Raw genomic sequence first — 21,265 nt, 5'->3', positions numbered from 1 at the left:
AAAATAATAATGAAGATTTCTGTAAAAGTCTTTTGCACTCTAAATTAGGATATTTTACATTCATTTTACGGTTTTTGTATGGCAGCCATTGCTGACGGTCATTTGACCGTTTTTTATGTTTGTTTGTTTTTACAATGAAGGTGTTTGATCGTAATAATTCAGGAAATAGCTGTAAAATAACAGTGTTTTTCTGAAAATTTAAGGAAAATTTCTGTAAAAGTTTGTTCCACTTTATTTAAATTAGTTTATTCATATTTTACTTTATTCTTACGTTTTTTTTTTGGCAGCCGTAGCTGACAGTCATTGACCGTTTTTCTAAAGATTTTATTTTTTACAGTGTAGTCTCTGTTGGCAGTGTGTGTGGGTGTTTTTTGTGAATCTTTGACAGAGGCAGCCTTGGCAATAGAAAAGAGAAGATGAGAAGAGGAGGCTTTTGTGTTACATGAAGTTGAGTAGGAGAGCAAAGCTTCATCATAAGCAACTGAAACTCCATTTACAGTACAATCAGACATGGACAACCTGTTTGTGATTCAAGTTTAAGTAAACATTTTTTTTTTAGCATGGAGAAAATTTTTGAAGTCAACAGAGTTCTGGGAGGAACTTAAGTTAGCATAGAAGGATAATAATGTCTGGCATCGACAAGCATGTGTTTGCAGATGGCAAGTAGCTGACGGATTTCTCAGAAAAAGCGTGGTTGTGTCTGCGATCCTATTAATTAACAACTCAAGACTGCGGTTCAAGTAACAGTGCATGAAACAACAATGGATATAGTGATGATATCTTGAAAAATAGCATTAATGCACATCAAGGTGAAAACCTTGGTGAAATGAAAGTGTTAGGTTCACAGTTATGCCTTATTTGTCTGATTGGACATGAGAAATGCAAAGTAGCCTAAGTCACCCTTTTTCTTCTTAATCAGAAATAATTGGTATGTCACCCCACTCTGTATATAGTGGCTGGTTTCATCTTCTGAACTGGCTGAATTTTTCATTGTTTTCTTTGGCCTTCCAATGTCATTCAGTGCTTTGAAGTGTTGTTTATGTTTTATTTTTATGGCTCAGAAAGCCTCCCTCTGCTGTCCCGAGTGCTGCTGGGTTGGAATGGCTGTCGATGGGTGCTCCACTCTTCTGTTGAAACAGATTTACAGATGAATTATGCAAAATGGAAATGCCAGTGCAATTTTAAAGATTTAGTCAAGCTGGTTGCAGAGAACCTGGATGACAAACTCAGTACCAATATGTACAAATATTAACCTAAAACTCTAGTGTTTGCAAGCACCTCAAATCTCTGCTCACATTTTGAAGTCGACTGCGATTTCTGTAAGGGAAGGTCTTGCTGTGTAACTTGTGAGAATTGTGCTCCTAGTGAAGGCAAGTGGTCATTTTTATGTTCTCTTCAAAATGATTTAGGTCGCCTTTGCTGTTGAGAAGTGTTATCACAGAAGCTATAGGTTATAAATATCACAGCTTTTATCCATTATCCACAGGCCTCAGTGATACAGATCAATAAACGAATCGCTCTCTTACAGGGATATTGCGTAAACTTTCTTTGACTCAAGTTTGTTAGTCAACATTCTGATCATAAGAAAAACGTCATGCTTTTGATACTTGTGCTTACATTTAATAAGTAGGCCTATCCTGTTTTAGAATGAATTATTAAATATGGTTACAAATTCAAAATGTGGGCTTGGAAAGTTCGTTAAAATCGAGGAAAGCAGAGTGCAATCTTTTGCTGAGCTTAACTCTGTTTTTCTCGTCTTTGTAAACTTGAAACCCTCTTAGACATTTCCAGATGTGATTGTGTTGCCTACTAAATAATGATTGCCAAGTAGCCTATAGCTAATTATCAGTAACTATATAGACTGTAAAATGTGTCGCCTGACTAAATGGCACTAAAGAAGAAAAGTGGGGAAAAAAAGCTGCTCACGGCAGCTCACATCTCATTTAAAGATGAATTTCAGGACATCTGCTTTGACTAACCACAGTAGTTAAAGTTGTTCCATCCCATCTGAAAGAGGAACCCTCCCTCTTGAACAGGCTCCCAAATTACCAATGGAATGAAAAGTTTGGCTCTTTGGATTTCAGTAAGAGGGACTTCTGGGTGGAAGAAGGTTTCCAGAGGAGATAATCTTTGCTCCAGCTACAGTTATGGAGAATAACCCTTACTTCAGCAGTCAACAAGTCCTTTGCAAAGATGTGAGTATTTCATGTGCATTTATATGCTATATAAATTTAGATTTTTTTTCTTCTACATTTTTTCTAAAATCTCAAAGAAAAAAATCGAACGCAATGTTCTATAGGAAACAATATTCAGACGGAATAATGATTCTCTCTTTAATGTATACACTAAACTAAATTTATACTATATATACATTTCTCGAAACACTTAAAATGTTTAGTAAAGATCATTTGTGAGTGGGAGATCTCAAATGAATTTTTAATTTGTGTTAAATTGCGCTTTTAAAGGTTGTGATGTGAATTTCAGGTTGGATGAAATGTTAATAATTTCTGACTGCAAGGCTTTTTGAGTGTTTAGTTTTCTGACTTGTTTTCTTCCTTTTCTCCAGTTGAGTGGCTCGCTGTATGGCTAGACGTTTACTACTGTGCAAATTATTCCACATGACTTATAATTAAGCAATCAAGATCATTTTCTCAACATTGTATATGTAATCATATGTACGGTGGCCGAGAGAGCTCAACGTGAAGAAAACACATGCAAATAGAAAAAACACCCGCAAATTAAGAAAACATCTTCATCAGTTTCACAACACATGTGTGCTCCAAATACTCACAACACAACCAAATACAGAAACGCGCTGCAAAAGTTCACAACACAACCAAATACAGAAACGCGCTGCAAAAGTTCACAACACAAACAAATACAGAAACGCGCTGCAAATAGGACAGAACACAACGGAAATGTTTCCGGGGAACCCAATAAGTGACGGACGGACGGCTGGGACGTGCTTATTGCTCGTGAGCTTTACCTATGCCCTACTCTCTTAAAAGGGCAGACAGCAGAGCCCTTGAATTGGGCACTTTGGAGGGAGCGGAGCACTTGTGTGCCATTATGTTGATGAAGGGAGCAACGAAAGAAAACGTAATTTCCTCATTATTTTCACCTGGGATGTTCCCATGACAATGCAGCGCGTGTCCATCAGCTGAATAGCTGTTCTTACCAGAAATATAGTATTATTGCTGTTAACATAACTGTTGCAAATAAATATACATTTTATACAACAAAGTTTTTAAAATATGCGTTCTATCTGTGTGTGAGTGTCTCAACTTTAAAACTTGCCGTCTCATATTTGGACCCTAGCTAACATTTCTTATGAAACTTATTTTAACATAACATGACAAAATGTGTACAATGTAACTGATGTATAGATTAATGTCTTTCCCTCATGTTCTTTTTCTCTATCTTTTTTTTATTTATTTATTTATTTATTTTAGTCTTCAGCTCATTGTTCTTTTTAGTATTCTTATGACATTGAACATATTGTAAATACATTTTGTATATTGTATACAAAGTTGTATGTCATAAACGTGTCATCTCTGTATGTTTTGCAAAAAAAATTAAATAATAATAAAAGTAGACAGCTGTAAGCACGTCCTAGCCGGGTTCGTCACTTATTGGGTTCCCCGGAAACAACATTGTTTTATTTGCAGCGCGTTTCTGTATTTGGTTGTGTTGTGAACTTTTGCAGCGCGTTTCTGTATTTGGTTGTGTTGTGAGTATTTGGAGCACACATGTGTTGTGAAACAGATGAAGATGTTTTCTTAATTTGCAGGTGTTTTTCTATTTGCATGTGTTTTCTTCAGTTGCAGCGCGTTGAGCTCTCTCGGCCACCGTACATATGTCTGCTTTGCTGAAAATCAAGTGGGTGGATTTCTTATAGAAAAAAGAATGTAACAACAAAATGATTAATATACACTTTCGGACTAGCATAGAGCCAGTGATGATAAATATAGATTTGTGCAATTGTACAACAGTGTGCAATTTCTTTTAAGAAGAAAGACCTCTATCGCCATCAATGATGTGAAATAACAGACAGATTAGAGGGGGATTCTGCTCGGTTTATCCTTTCAGGTGAAAATTGTTTTAGTGCAACCTTGTCTGTTTTCCTTCCTTCTCTCTTTTTCTCTCTCTCCCTCCACATGTCCTCTCTCATCTCTCAGCCTCTTTTCTCGATCCCTCCCTCCCGCTTTGCCTCTCTCTTTCTCCTCTTCGCCCTTCCTCACTCTCTCTCTCTCATCAGCAGGGGGCCCTCGGCTCCCTTCTTCACCGTAGACTCGCACTCAATCCCGCTACAGCAGAATTGCCTCGCTGATTCTTAACCTTAAACCGGTTTAATACTGTTTTGCTGGCAGCCGTCTGTATATTTTCAGAGCCATTTATATTCCGAGCAGATGGAACGTTGTCCTCCAGTCAAGTTTCCACTGCTTATGCAACCTCTGGATTTCAGCACTATCTCTATTCATATTTTTGCTTCATGCAAGGGAAAATTCTTCTTCAGAGGAATTTTAGGCTTCTCTAATTGTTTGTCCTCATGTTTCCCGTCATGTGTAGTGAGAGGGCTTAAGCCTTGATTTTTTTTAACAGGGTTCTCATGACAAATTCGATGTGAAAATGTCTTATTCAGCGCATTTCTAATTGTGCATACTTTTCAAGAAAATCTATTTTGAAAGCCAGTGTGTATACATATATGTATATGGTCTGATTCCTATGTCTCAAACTGTGAGATAAAGTACAATCATAGTAGTCACCACCATGGGCGGGCTTCTGGGACTTCAGCCCCGAATGATTTTTATCATTTTGTCACAAATTTTGTCACAAATAAAATTATTCAGAGCTGCAGGCTGCTCTATAAATCAAATGTGGTCTTGCAAGCCACATTTTGACTGTTTTGCATAAAGTCTGCCGCATTTTGTTATTTATTCTGCCACAAAGCGAAAGAAATTATGACGCCACTTTTTTTTAAGTAATCAGAGAAAACTGCGTTGACTTTGGTCCAGCCAGATATCTTGTCAAAGTAGAGAATATTTTAGAGACATAACTCTGAAAACAAAGCAGAACATACATTGATAATACAGCAACTATATTTTTATAGAACTCATAAACAACACATGCCGACTCAACACAAAAATGCTAATGAAGATCGGGTAACACTTTATTTTGATGATCCCTTTTGAACTTTCTTTTGACTATAAGTAACTTTGCAACTACATGTCAACTAACTCTCATTATTAGTAGGCTGTCTGCTTAATATCTGCTAACTCTTTATTATGATGCTCCTCCAGCAGACATTCTACTGACTATAATTAACTTTGCAAGTACGTCAACTTATTCTAACCCTAACCCTACCAGTCTAGTACTAATACTCTACTGACACTCTAATAAGAGTTATGTAGGTCCATGTGTTAAAGGGACCATCAAAAGAAAGTGAAAAAAAGAAAGTGAAACCGAAGATCGGATCGTAAAAAGATGAAAGGGAAGAAAACTGCATTTTAAAGTTGTGAAACATTTAAACAGTTTTATTATAATAAAGTGCATTATTCAATATTTCAAAAAATGAAACCATGCACATTGATAGAGGTCTGGGCTATAGGCCTACGCTCTGAATATACACTGAGCTTAGAACCGCACATGGTCACCACTGCTATTTCTGTTCTTTAAGCTTCTGTTTCGGCTAGAGACATTTGCTAATTGAAGCTTGTTCCTCCATATTTCATAATTCTGATTGGCCATGTCCTGAGAGATAGTGGAGCACACTACTGTGAATAGTAAGCTTTTAGACTCTCCCTCCTGGAACTCAGCCGGAACAAAAGCCTTTCTTTATTAATTTGCGGCCATAAGCTCTGGGAATTTAATCGAACAGACGAACTTTTAATTTGGGACAATTTTAATAAATGTGACCTTTTGTTCTACATCCCGGAAGAATTCAAATTGCCCTTGTGATTATTTATTTCTCAGTTGAGCACTGTGGTGCAATACATTGAACGTGTGAAACCTTTACGTGGAATCACATCATATAAATGTGAATGTTTTTATAGGTTGAGCTGGGGAAAGAGAGGGAAAGAAAGGCCAGGTATCACTCTTACCAGTGTGCAGCCATCATTCTGAGTGTTGTATTCCTGATACTGGCCCTCTGTATCTTCAGTCTGAGATATATATGGAGCCCAAACCCTGGGAAGGTAAGAGAAATCCAAATCTATTGTGCAGACCAAGAGATATTACTGAGAATGGTGCATGGCTGTGGACTAATTAGGAAATGATTAGAATAACAATCGTGGAATGGAAATGAAAGACACAGAAACATCTGCACACACTGTTTAGTATTCTTGGAACTGACTGAATCCAATCTTGATTTCCTTGGCATAAACAATAGCATCACAGAGTTGGAGAAAATGCCAGAATGAATAGATAAATACATATTACGTTTTACATAATAAGATTGCAACAATAATCAGAACTGCAAAACATAGATATTAAACATTAAAATTTCCCAATTCTTGTTGATTCTCCGAAATGGTCAGCATGTAAGTAATTGACAATACCGATACCGAGTGTCAACAGATACGCAAACCTTATGCTTCGGTATACTACGTTATGCATAAATTCTCCCAGAGGATGTTACTCGTTTAACAGCCAATTCTTTTAGCACATCTACTAAAGCTCCAGTCTAATTTCTGCATCAGATATTTCATGCTCCAGCTTGAGGAGTCATCAGTTTGAGCAGCAGAACCAGTGAAGATTCTCACAGGGCATGTAATGGGCTTAATGACACTGGAAGTCTGGGCTGTAGAGTGCTCACACTCTCAAACTGCTGCGGTCGGCTAACTAAAGGCCCGTGTAGTCACTGATATCCAGCAACGAGCAATATAATGGTGCTTTAAAACACAATGATAGGCCTAACTGTTCGGGGGTCTCTTCTCAACAGCAGTCAGGGGTAAATATGTGTGTGTGTGTGTGTGTGTGTGTACACACAGTATGCCTCAGGTGCTGACATCAACAATGAAACCTGAATGTGCAACTATTGCAGCTCCGGGCATCACAATTCTGCAGCTTAGATATGAATATTTCAAACCAACACTGCATATTTCATAAGCCACGCCTCCCCTTATTTAGACTTGATGAAATATGAAATGTTTCTCGCTTTCCTTATTTTGCTAGATAAGACATCATCAATTATTCCCATGCTCTTAAAAGGAACAGCTCCTGACAAACTAATTAGAAGTCAATACATCGATAGAGCAGGAGATTGTCTTTGCCAATCCCTCCATGTGGCAGCAGGGAGAGGCAAAGCGGTCTCCTGTGTCTAGCTCTGCATAAACTGTTGTAGAAAGGTAATTTGCTCTCCATATTGTATTTCAATATGACATGGTAACCACTTGGGAACTTCTTTTAATTACTTACAAACATATGTTGTTACAGAAGCCCCGGGAAGATAAAGAGTTAGCCATCATTCTCTACGCTACTATGTGTTTAAGAGGGGCTGCATGTTGTCCAATGGCGCCATCATGTTTTTTATGTCCTAATTATTGTTCTCTTGGTTCCTGTGGGATTAGATGCCTGTCATATCACCTAATAGAACTGAATTTAAAGCAATTGCCTTTAAAATGACACATATAGTAGCACTGCTGCACTTTTTTAAAAACATCTGCTGCAGTAAACTGATGTCATCAATTTTTCTGACCTTTCTGAAAGCCTGTTGTCTCTTAAGGAACCGTGGTTGACAGACACGCGTGCAGCAGCCAAGCCGAATACTTTCAGGCTCCCTTATCAGGCCTGAACCACAGGCGTCTGTCATATTGATCGCAGTGTCGAAGAACACCTCGAATAGATCACACGAACAGCGGCGGAGAGGGGCTGTGAAATTGCCTTCGCCGCACACGTCTGTCAGGCTCACGAGACGCCCCCCATTATTCAAGCTGAAATTACTTCGCTCACCTTGTTGCTATGTTGTGTTTGCAAGCCAGCCTCGCAAAATGTGCCCCCAACCACCTCTTAAGGACTTCTGTGTCCTGATGTGTATCTTAATGAACACAGTTGCACCTGCTCTCCAGTAATAGTGGCAGGTGCCGGGCAAAGAACGACCCCCCACTGAGCAGCTTTGTTTACTAGCCATGTACAGCAACCTGTTTTTTTTTTGTTTTTTTTTTGGACTGTTGTGTTGGTTGCAGAGCCTGATTTCACCAGGTGTGACATTTTCCTGGATGAACATCTCTGTTGATCCTGGAACAACATTTCAATCAACCAATCAGATTTGAGAGACAAGTTTAAAGTTTAAGTCAAATTTAGGCTTACAACCTGGGTTAGGTGCTTCTATATCACATTCTATATCATTTCCCTCTGATTTTAGGGATAACTTATATGTAGGGTTATGTTTGGGGGTAGGAAAAAGGGTTAGGACAAAATTTTCGCCAGGAATGTTGTTCAAGGATCAACAAAATATGTTGACCCAGGAACACGTCTAATTCGGCAAAATCAGGATGCGTGTTGGTTCCTTCACAAGAAAAGATGGATAGACTCCAGAAAGGCATGATGGTGGCACTGTCGGCTTTCTGAAAGCGGTCCTAAAATAGCCCAAATCTTTGTGCCCCCCTTCTCTCTCTACATGGAAAATCCCCAGGTCTTCGGATCTTGGGGGAGAATAATTTCAGCAATGAAGCGGACTGGCCAATCCGTGCAGCTGCCTTTGGAAGCACCTCCATACGGGTGGTGCTTTCGGGTATGCAATTTTCTTTTATTTTACTCATCAGACTCATTTATTCACTAATGAGCTTGTATTTTTACTGGGCTTACGCAATAGTCTCTGACCTCCACCTGGCTGAAGCAAACTGTTCCCTTGTAAAGGAGAGGCAGGGACACATGACACGTCCGCTCGACACAGTCAGGGGCTCTCAGGTGGACTGTGAATGCTTGTAGAAGTGTTTTATATGTTTTCAGGTGCTCCCCAGGATTCCTATTAATTATTATGAACAGAGAGCCTGTGCAAAGGTAATAAGTCTAGCTATTTTTATGTTATGTTTTTTGACATGTTATATCAGGAACAATGACCTCATAGACAAAGACAAGCAAGAACAGACAAAATTCTAATTTATAAAGCAAAAACAAAAAATCATATTAGAATAACTGTTAATTATGACCGCCGCTAGCGTAGCTAGCAAAAGCGGTCATATAGGGATTGTCAAAGTTTTTTTTTTTTTTTTTTTCGTCACCTTACTGAATTTTCCGTCAACGATACCAGGGACACCGAAACACCGGGGAACATGAAATTTGGTGGGCATGTAGCCCCACTAGACTTTTACGGAAAAATTTCGTTTGGTCCCCGGGGGCCACTCCCCCCCCGCGCTGGGCCCCCCCAAACCCAAAAAAATGCAGTTTTTCCTAAATAACTACCTGAACCGTGGCACCGAGGATGAAGAATTTTTTATGGTATGTTGGTCTACTAGACTTTTACGGAAAAATTTCATTTGGTCCCCGGGGGCCACTCCCCCCCCCCGCGCTGGGGCCCCCGTGAATTTTTCGTCAACGATACCAGGGACACCGAAACACCGGGGAACATGAAATTTGGTGGGCATGTATCCCCACTAGACTTTTACGGAAAAATTTCGTTTGGTCCCCGGGGGCCACTCCCCCCCCCGCGCTGGGCCCCCCCAAACCCAAAAAATGCAGTTTTTCCTAAATAACTACCTGAACCATGGCACCGAGGATGAAGACATTTTTATGGTATGTTGGTCTTAAGGGCCCACATCAACCTAGCCCATAATCGATTGTCAAAGGTTTTTTTTTTTTTTTTTTTCGTCATCTGAATTTTTCGTCAACGATACCAGGGACACCGAAACACCGGGTGTCATGAAATTTGGTGGGCATGTAGCCCCACTAGACTTTTACGGAAAAATTTCGTTTGGTCCCCGGGGGCCCCTCCCCCCCCGCGCTGGGCCCCCCCAAACCCAAAAAATGCAGTTTTTCCTAAATAACTACCTGAACCGTGGCACCGAGGATGAAGAAATTTTGATGGTATGTTGCTCTTAAGGGCCCACATCAACCTAGCCCATAATCAGTCATTTGTGATTTGCGCCCCTCCCATAAAAAATTAAAATGCAATATTATTCTGCTTTAATCGCCCCTATCTTCAGTTGAGATGTTCAGAACTGCACCATATTTCATGTGTATGATTAACTTAACATCCTCTGGGGGTATGCTAAGTTTCGTAGAATTTCATCCATGGGGGGGGTATAAAGTAAATTCATTTATGTGCACATTTAGTGACTGTACACTCATCGGCCTGTAGATGGTGCTGTTGAGCGAAGGGTTGCTGGTTTAGGATGATAATGTCACACACACACATGCAGGAATACAAACAAACGCAAGCATGCACACACACTGACATCCACACGCACAAACACACACACAAACACATACACACACACACACACACAGACATGCACATAATACTACTTTTTTTAGGTATCAGCCATATACCCGATTTTCCAATACCCAATGTGTTATGCTTGGGCAGTATACTAATGAGGTGGGTGGGACATGTTTCATGCCATGTTAGATCACATCCTGAGAGTCTACGATTTCAGAAAATATATAGTTTATATAGTTGAATCAGTTTTCTCTTCATGGTACAGACCAAAATGTATTATGTGTACACTTTCTTCACCTAAATCCATAAAATCCCATTAATTATGACCGCCGCTAGCGTAGCTAGCGAAAGCGGTCATATAGGGATTGTCAAAGTTTTTTTTTTTTTTTTTCCCCGTCATCTACTGAATTTTTCGTCAACGATACCAGGGACACCGAAAAACCGGGGAACATGAAATTTGGTGGGCATGTAGCCCCACTAGACTTTTTCGGAAAAATTTCGTTTGGTCCCCGGGGGCCACTCCCCCCCCCGCGCTGGGCCCCCCCAAACCCAAAAAATGCAGTTTTTCCTAAATAACTACCTGAACCGTGCCACCGAGGATGAAGAAATTTTTATGGTATGTTGGTCTTAAGGGCCCACATCAACCTAGCCCATAATCGATTGTCAAAGTTTTTTTTTTTTTTTTTTTCGTCATCTACTGAATTTTTTCGTCAACAATACCAGGGACACCGAAACACCGGGGAACATGAAATTTGGTGGGCATGTAGCCCCACTAGACTTTTACAGAAAAATTTCGTTTGGTCCCAGGGGGCCACTCCCCCCCCGCGCTGGGCCCCCCCAAACCCAAAAAATGCAGTTTTTCCTAAATAACTACCTGAACCGTGGCACCGAGGATGAAGAAATTTTTATGGTATGTTGCTCTTAAGGGCCCACATCAACCTAGCCCATAATCACTCATTTGTGATTTGCGCCCCTCCCATAAAAAATTAAAATGCAATATTATTCTGCTTTAATCGCCCCTATCTTCAGTTGAGATGTTCAGAACTGCACCATATTTCATGTGTATGATTAACTTGACATCCTCTGGGGGTATGCTAAGTTTCGTAGAATTTCATCCATGGGGGGGTATAAAATAAATTCATTTATGTGCACATTTAGTGACTGTACACTCATCGGCCTGTAGATGGTGGTGTTGAGCGAAGGGTTGCTGGTTTAGGATGATACTGTCACACACACACATGCAGGAATACAAACAAACGCAAGCATGCACACACACTGACATCCACACGCACAGACACACACCCATACACACACATACAAATCCACATGCACAGACACACACACACAAACACACACGCGCACACACATGTACGCACGCACACATACACGCACAGACACGCACACACACAGACACACACATACACAAACACATACACACACACACAGACAGACATGCACATACTACTACTTTTTTTAGGTATATACATAAACACGCAATACAGCCAAATTGCTCCACGTCATTTATTTTTGTGGAAAGCCAGTGCAGGCCTGAGCGGCGGTCATATTTTGTACCGCCCTGCGGTACATCTAGTTTATAAACAAAAAGGACAGTCAACAGCTTGACTTTAAACAACAAATGTGGTTGTGTGCCAGTTAGTCGAATTGAGGTAGAAAACAGGATGGAGAATTGTAATTTGAATTTGAATGTTAGTATTGAAATTCAAAGAAATTGTCATTTTAACTAAAATAGCAATGTTTGTGAAAACCAACTTTGAATGTTGGCTTGACAACTCCTTAAGTCTGAAGCTTCATACGCCTTTCAGAGAGCGAGAGAGAGACTTTATTTCCCAGAATGCAATTCCTTGACTTTCTCTGAAATACAATTCAGTAAATTACTCTTCCTATTATTTAATTCAAATTTAGCTTTAAATTTCAAGTGGACTAACAATTTAAATAATTAAATGGGTTTATATTAATTTACGAAATGTTATCAGATGCATATAATTCACTGTACATTTTCTTGTTCTTTATTATGATTCACACCAATTTCACATGCTCCCAACAGAGAAATTGTCATGATGTCGTGGTCATTCGTTGCTCTGGCAACAGCTGAACTGCCAGCAGCTCCACAGCAAAGTCATATTAACATCAGTAAAATTTAGAAATTTTAAGAAAACTCAAATAGTACTTTAGATAGACAAACAGAGATTCTGGAAGTACACATTTACAGTGACGTTACTGGTCTTTGCAAGCAACACATAAAATATTCTCCACTTCATTATGGACGTGTGCTGCCCATTTCCCTTACCCTCCATTGCCTCTTCCTCTTTCCCATCAAGACCCTGTTCCCCTGAAAATCAGAGAACAGAACAGAGATCAGTTCTCTTTCTCTTCCACAATTTAGATTCTGATTGAGCTTTCACATCCTGTTTCGATTCTACACAGGGTGCCAAGAACTAGTCCTGCCACACAGCTCTCTAACAAGAGAAAGAAATTTCATCAGATTAACTTTCCTGAAACCACTCTTAACACCACCCAGATCCACGGAATGTGCCTCATTATTTCAAATGGATTAAGGGTTAAATCTGTCAGCCAGATATGGAGTTAAATTGTGGCCAGCAGTTGAGGCGAAATTCCCTTTCTGATGTTAGATCGGTTTCTGAATTATATCAATATAACCAGCTTAAAAATGGACTCAGTCACCAATCAATGTGATGACATTGTTTTGTTTTGTTGCTTAAACGTGGCAGTTATCAAAGGTAGTTTCCCAGAATACCTCAGCAGATGTGCTTTTGTTAGTCATTCAGTGTTAACAGCCCTTTGGGGGGATCCTGCTCGATTCAGTGATAAAATATTAAACACAAAGATGATTGGCATCTCCTAGTGGGAGCTGAATGATTTCCAATGAGAGAGGCAATGCTTGCAAAGTATTGACCTTCATACTGGTCGAGGGTTGACGTGTTGTTAGAGTCATGTCTTCAAATCGTCAACATCGAAATTATAGCATAAGAAAATGTTCATAATGCTGGCAAATAATGGATTTTTCATGACCTGTTGAAAGCATGAAGCATTTACATGACACCCAAAAAAACAAAACTGACATTAACAAAGGGCATCAAATAGAAGTGTGTAAATAAAACATCACATTGCAAGCTTTTCACTTGACATAGCAACAATCTCACCAACAGACACCTTGAAATTGATCAGTGCATAATTTATCTCTTCAACATGTTGTATATGAGGCAATCTGCCACAGTTTTTAAATGAAACAGAAAACAAGAAGCGACTGTCTATCACATAACAATGAACTACTTTCATTTTAGTTTAATGTTTAAAGAAATGGGAATATGTTCAGCTTGTTTCGAAGACAACCCCACCAGCGATGTTTACCCATAGGCGGAATTTGCGGGTGGGACACCACTTTTTGCCAGGGTTGATATTGTCCCTACCACTTTTTGAAACATCTCGCTGCATGGATATACCTAATACACATGAAACATCTCCATTTGACTAGCAGAGCATTCCTTTAGTTCATTTGTTTAATAAGAGTCGATCTGGCCATGAAATGTGTTGTTTTTTAAACCATGCTGAGCGTTCGTTGCTGTAGATGTAGATGTAGGAATGAAGGGACAATGTAGATGTAGGAATGAAACTATCACATTAATATAGTCTCTGCCTCACACTGCCGTCACACTCACAGACTGCTGGCTGAACATCTGATGCATGTGGTACATTTAACTGGAAACACTTTAGGATTTTCGAAGTCGTCATCTGATTGGTTGAATTCTACATGATGTCTGGGAGACGTGTGTATTGCGTTCTTTAATGGTCCGCCTGGAAACAAAGATGCCGTGATGCCAAACCCCCTCATGGAAGAAGAACGCTGTCATGTTTACAACTGTGGCAATGAGCGCTTATAAGTATCAACTACTGTATTGTTCAGAATAAGAAATCTTAGAAATACATCTGAAAAAACGGGTTTGTCTTATATTCAGGGTCTAGACTTTTACATGTCAATAATACACCCGCAACAATAGGTGGTGCCAAATACATGTAAAACGTGTGTGCCAAGAAATACAGTGTGTCAAAGTGTAATGTTAGAAGAGCGCAAGCGCAAAAAGACAATCTTAAAAACGCAAAGTCAAAGAAAAGCTTACCGTATAAGAGCCACGTGACTCATGTTTGCGTGCCACGCTGACAGGGCCAAACTTCTGATTTTAAAATGTAAGACGGTACCCAGATTTCAATAAGTACAGTAAGATTTCACTTCTACTGTTAATAAAATGTTGGTAGGCGACATGGTTACAATCAATGCAAGCTTTTCACTATGAGATGGATAGCCTTATTGTTATATAATTCAGATGGTAATAAGGTAAACGCTGGATTTGTGTGTAAAATTCACAGTATAGACTTTTTAAAATGCATCCAAGAGTTTTACACACCAGTCTGTTATTGTAAGGGACATCAAAGTTAAATTTGTACACCCCTAAACATGACTCGGGACAAAAAGAACTGTGATTGGTTGCTTAACATGTCAGTCAGACGGCCTCTGGGTGGTTCTTGGCCAGTGAAATTGCTATGAAGTCCAGACCTTCTGCTGTCAAGCTAAAGGTCTGGCTATGCGAGACCACGTTAAACAAATTAAACTCAATGTATCTACTACTGAAATTGATTTCTGGACATTGTAATGTTATTTTTTCTGCAATTGATAAATAAAATCAAGCAATAGGTATGGCATCTCATCAAAACAGATAAATCGCTCCAGAAAACACAAATAACACATACTGTTAAGTGCATGCATGTTTGCATCCTAATAAGCTACATAAAGGAGTCAAAATGCACAAAAAGCTTGATTAGCACATTACAGGTTCAATTAAATATGTCAATCTTTTATCTAACTCCTCACCACTGAGCTTCCGGTGAAGGGAAAATTAGATTTGCAGAACAGCAAAGATGAGGTACATTGAATAGCACCAATGACCTTGCAGATATTTTCAACAAGCTTCTGGAATTTGAAATGATTTTGATCAGCAATGTCAAGCTCATTCATCTACTAATGACACAGCCAAAGTTTGTAAGAAGAGTAAACATGAGGTGTTGATTCGCTCATGCACTACACCTAGGTCTATAATTTTGCTCTCTGCTTATAGAGGCATTGACGGTAGACAGCGAAATCAAGTCAATTTAGCTCCTGAAAGAAAGTCATTTAAAAAACCCTCAAACAGTGTCGCTATTTGCAGTAAACACAGATGTATTCCGCAAGCCAAGGTTAATACTGAATACGGCTCCCCAGAAAGCCTGGCTGAGAGTATTAGCTTATTTTCAATAAGCTTTGAAACTCCTCATCATTTAATAACTGGGCATGTCATTTACAGATTTTAATGAGGCAAAATGATGAAACATTAAAAGATATCTGATTGCATTGGGAATGTGAAAAATAGCTGCATGCATGTATAATACATTAGCTACATGTGCTATATGTGATAAAGTGACATTCAGAGAGCTCTCTGCTTCCTTATCCACTTGAAATCCTCAGTAAGTGGAAGACTTTGTGAACCAACTTGCTCTGCATTATACCGGAAAAAACTAGCTGCTAAACTGAGGTGCGAGCAAATACCGAGAAAAAAATGCAAGAAACACTTCATGATTAATGCCCGGGGAGGGCTGTGACACGTTATACTAAAAATCACTGCTTTTACTGAAAGATAAAACACACAAATGAAAGGGGAGAACATTTATGGATGCATCATGCTTTTCCAGTTGTGTATTCGATCATGAAGATCAAGTACTACTTAGACCATGTTTTACTAAATACATGCATCAATAAAGAAATGCCTTTAATTTTGCTAACATTAACTTTAGAAACTACTGTACACTTTTGGCAGAAATATCAGATTTGTGCAAATAACAAACATATATATTATTTTATTATGAATTAATTTACTTTACATGTATTATATTTACATATATTTATTTAAAATTTATTTATTAGTTTTAATGATTTTATTATTTTACCCTTTTGTGCGATTAATCGTACACTTATTGGCCCTCATTTATCATTCTTGCGTAGAAACAGGCGTATATGTTGGCGTAAGATTATGCTTACACTCCTCTCACCGCCTGATTTATAAAGCTGTGCGTACCTTTGAAATCAAGGTGTACGCCAGGGATAGGCAACTCCGGTCCTGGAGGGCCACTGTCCTGCAGAGTTTAGCTCCAACCCTAATTAAACACACCTGAACAAGGCAATCAGTGTTTTCAGGATTACTAGATAGATACAGGCAGGTGAGTTTTTATCAGGGCTGAAGCTAAACTCTGCAGGACAGTGGCCCTCCAGGACCGGAGTTGCCTATCCCTGGTGTACGCAATACCTGCCTTTGATAAATGCCGCGGCTGAAAACGATCGTCATTAGAATAACACGCCCCTATATATTCAAGTCTCCGCTTCCCCCACGCCCTCATTTTACGCCATGGACACACGGAAGACGGCAAAGAAGAGAAACTTGGATGAGCAAATGACCTATCACAATGCATTATTTTACAGCGGGTGTTTTGAAACAATTAGCATTTAATTTCGTATCACCTCACATGTATTGGGGTGTACAATAGTGATGATGATGTGATGTGGAGTACCATTCATTCACATTAATAATTGCATGACAATTTGTAATATTCTTCTTCTTATTATTATGATTTTTATTATTAATGACGCTTATTGTTATTTAGAAGAATGCCGTTATTATTATTATTTGTATTATTATTATTATTATTATTATTATTATTATTTAAAAGAAGAAGAATGTCATTTTTATTTTGTCAGTCTGAATTATGTTTTGGTCATTGAAAGCCTTTCATTACTGAACCCAGTCCGTGCGCACCTGCCGGGCCTAACCCTGGCCTAACCATCGTTTCAAAGAATAGTACGATGGCGAGCGCGTCGAGTATAGAGTATAACTCGTCCGTTTGGGGAGGTGCGCGCGCAGTCTGCGGAGACTCGCGCTGCGGAGCCAGGCGAAAGTATAAACAAGGCTTGAAACGTCAGTTAAAGCGCACAGGCTCGCAACTGAAGGAATACATATGCCTACAAATCAAATGCTTTGGTAAAGTCACACAAATTAAACATTTAAGTCCATGTTGCACAAAAATAAACACTGAAGTTTATAATTAATATATTGGTGTGTTTTTTTTACAGTGGGTCATAATATATCATATCTTTTAGTTTGTCAGTGGGTTTTGTGGTGTTAGGAATTGTTTTTCTGCGCATTTCCACACTAACTCAAAACGTGCGTACACCACCTCCTGAGTTGGCGTAGGATTTGAGCGTGCTGTACGCCAACGTCCATATTGATAAATCTCAAAGTCACCGTGGTTTTGGGTGTACGCCAGGTGTACGCTGGAAATTTGGTGTACGCACTTTTGATAAATGAGGGCCATTGTGAAATTAAGCATACACCATTTATCTTGTTTAACGTTCATTTTGTCATCATTTGCTATTTCTAGCAAAGTAAACCAGATTGAAGGGTGACTATAACAAAACTGCAAGCGTTTTTCAAGGTAAATTTAGGCGTCTTTCCAAAAAAAGACACTTGGAGACTCCAGTGTGTGTGTGTGTGTGTGTGTGTGTGTGTGTGTACATATATATATACAAAGTCATGAAACTCTAGATGATGCAGGTTGATCCTTAACTTACTTTGTTAGCGATCACATCGTTATGTACCTAGCACAGCTGATTGGTCACTGTAGCATCAGCAGCCAACATTCAAATACTTGCCATTGTTTGTTATTAACAGTCAGCAGCGCGCTTTCAGAAACTCTCCATCTTCCCCAGCTCCACCTGTATAGATCTGCTATGTGGGTTATTTCATGTACGTTATACTGTACGTGCAGCAGCAGCATGTCTTACATGCTCACAGCACAGTATGTCTGGCAGCAAGGGCGTAGGTTTGATTTTGAAATTGGTGGGGACAGGGACATACCCTGAATCTGTCATTAAAGGGACAGTTCACCCAAAAATGAACATTCTGTCATCATTTACTCTCCCTCAAGTTGTTTTAAACCTGTATGAATTTCTTTATTCTTCTGAACACAAAAGAAGATATTTTGAAGAATGTCGGTAACCAGGCAGTTGATGGACCCCATTGACTTCCATAGTAGAAAAAAAACCCCTCAATACTAGGTTACCGACATTCTTCAAAATATCTTCTTTTGTGTTCAGCAGAAGAAAGAAATGCATACAGGTTTGAAACAACTTGAGGGAGAGTAAATTATGACAGAATTTTCATTTAAAAGTGAACTTACAGAAATGAACTGTTGGCATATTTGTTTCACATCAATAATGTCCAGTTTGTCCTGTTGGACATAACACACAGCAATAAGTATCACTTGTGCCATTGTTCTGAGCCATGTTTTCAGTGTCCTAAGAGCACTGAAACTTCTTTCAGTCTCAGCTGATGAGACTGGGATGACAAGGGTTTCAACTTCATCAAACATTCCTCTCATTTCAACAAGACCAAGCAATGTTGTGTTTTTATGTTTTATGGGGACTTTTTACAGACATAATGATTTTATACTGTACAAACGGTATATTATAGCCCCCTACACTAACCCTGCCTATCACAGAAAACTTTCTGCATTTTTACATTTTCATCTGTTTTCCAAAAATAAATAAATAAATCCCCACAAGGACAAGTATTTTAGATATTGCCATCTTTGTGGTGACATTTTGTCCCTATAATGTAGTGTTACACACACACACTTAAGCATACACAATCTCTCTCTCTCTCACGATTGTAATCCCGCGATTGTAATACAAAACTGATTTGTCCCGCATTTTTGTGCACAGAACTGTTGATTTCTCCCTAGCTTACCGCATCTAGGTTTCCTTCGGAGGAGCATTATTTACCGCTCCACACCAGAGCCTCTCACAAGTTAGATATAAAAAACAAAGCCAATCAGTTTAGCGATGTGTGTTAGCAGGCGGGACTCAGATATATTAACCGTTTGTGTAACGTTACCATGAATTGCGCATTTTTCTCAGAACGCTCTTGTAAGAGATTTTAATCTAGGCCTAAATAAGATGTTTCCTGATTAAATAAAATAAGCCTAATACATAAAAACCACAAGACACAACCGGACAACAGTGGTTATATATAAATATATTTTAAGTTTTGATCGAAATTATTGATAGGGACATATCAGTGTCACTGAATATTGGTAGGGACACGTCCCTAGCGTCCCTACTAAATTCTACGCCCCTGTCTGGCAGTAGCAAGTATCGGTACTTGCTCTGCAGCAGCAACAGCGTAGCAGATATATTCCGCCAAGACCAAATACCGTAACATCACCATTCCGTATAAATATATATGTGATATAAATATGTGTATAAAGAAATATGTGTATAAATATATATATGTGTGTATTTTATATATATATACTGTATATATATATATACAGTATATGTGTGTGTGTGTGTGTCAAAACATTTTAGACAAGTCAAGTTGCGATACCGAACAGGACCATGCTTGTGTATCGAAGTAACAAACTCACTTACTGTATTACTGTTACTGCTTACTGTATGACTCCTTTACATCACCGCATTTGTCTTTACCTTGATTGCAACCCTCATCCATCAAAACTTCACTAAAGTTTGCGTAGGCCTATAATCTGGTCATACAGCGGTGGGATGAACTTAGTTCAGTCTGTATTTGACACAGCATGATGTGTGGGCTCGTGTCACAGGTCGGGGTGGGCAACTACAAGGAGATGACCCGGCCACACCCCTCTTGAATTTGGGACACCACTGTGAGGAGCCGATACCACGGGCACACAGGCAGACAAAGGACCAACAAAATGAATAAGATTTAAAAAGGTTTTATTTAATTGAAAAATACTAATTCAAAATAAAGAGAGCTTCGACTTCTTGCAGTTAGCCCACACTGCACTGGCTTATTCCTCTTCACCGGGGCTCAGACAGACAGAGAATGATGGCTTCTTCAACGAAGCTAAACTGGTTCTCTTCATGGGGCTCAGGCGGACAGAGAATGGTGGCTTCTTCAGCGAAGCTGAACTGGTTCTCTTCACAGGGCTCAGGCGGACAGAGAATGGTGGCTTCTTCAGCGAAGCTGGACTGGTTCTCTTCACGGGGCTCAGGCGGACAGAGAATGGTGGCTTCTTCAGCGAAGCTGAACTGGTTCTCTTCACGGGGCTCAGACGGACAGAGAATGGTGGCTTCTTCAGCGAAGCTGAACTGGTTCTCTTCACGGGGCTCAGGCGGACAGAGAATGGTGGCTTCTTCAGCGAAGCTGAACTGGTTCTCTTCACGGGGCTCAGGCGGACAGAGAATGGTGGCTTCTTCAGCGAAGCTGAACTGGTTCTCTTCAGTTCTCACGACAGAAATGGATATCGTTGCTTCAACAACGCTGAAGCGGACACTGCTGGAGACATAATAATACCGGAAGCAGTGAAAAGAAAACCATCCACTGACTTATCTAGTTAAAGAAGTAATGGAAAGGAGTTCACCACTGGTTGATCTCGTTCATCGGATTCCGAGACAGAAAAGATATTATTTTCATAAATGGGCTGGATCTCCTCATGCCTTCACTATGCACTCCCACTCGTGATTCACTGCAATCCACACAGAACAGCACACGTGATTACATCAATGTATAGCACTGCAAATCTTCATAACTCACAGCTTAGGGCGTTGGCAGGGACTTCCAATCCTCAATTCTTCAATACAATCTCCTTAACATCCACAATAAAGCATAAGGTGTCCAATCCTCTCAAAAAGATAAGTTATAAGTCATAAAGTTCCATTGTATCTTCCAAAACATCCATCACATCACAATCTAAGCAATGTATAACACTTATCTCTCCTTAATGATGAAT

At 39.5% G+C, this 21,265-nt stretch overlaps 1 protein-coding gene across 1 annotated transcript in view; it reads left to right on the top strand.

The window, feature by feature from the left end:
- The first annotated feature begins 2,059 nt into the window (after positions 1–2,059).
- The window catches only part of tnmd (tenomodulin), a 55,629-nt gene continuing 36,423 nt past the window's right edge, over positions 2,060–21,265 (top strand). The window contains exons 1-2 of the mRNA XM_084132457.1: positions 2,060–2,195; positions 6,054–6,194. Coding sequence (XP_083988583.1) covers positions 2,148–2,195; positions 6,054–6,194 — 189 coding nt within the window. The 5' untranslated portion in view covers positions 2,060–2,147. The remainder of the gene's footprint in view (positions 2,196–6,053; positions 6,195–21,265) is intronic.

Source organism: Abramis brama, assembly GCF_963993115.1.
Source record: "Abramis brama genome assembly, chromosome: 13".
In the NCBI taxonomy this organism is placed as follows: Eukaryota; Metazoa; Chordata; class Actinopteri; order Cypriniformes; family Leuciscidae; genus Abramis; species Abramis brama.
This window is presented reverse-complemented; position numbering and strand designations above follow the sequence as displayed.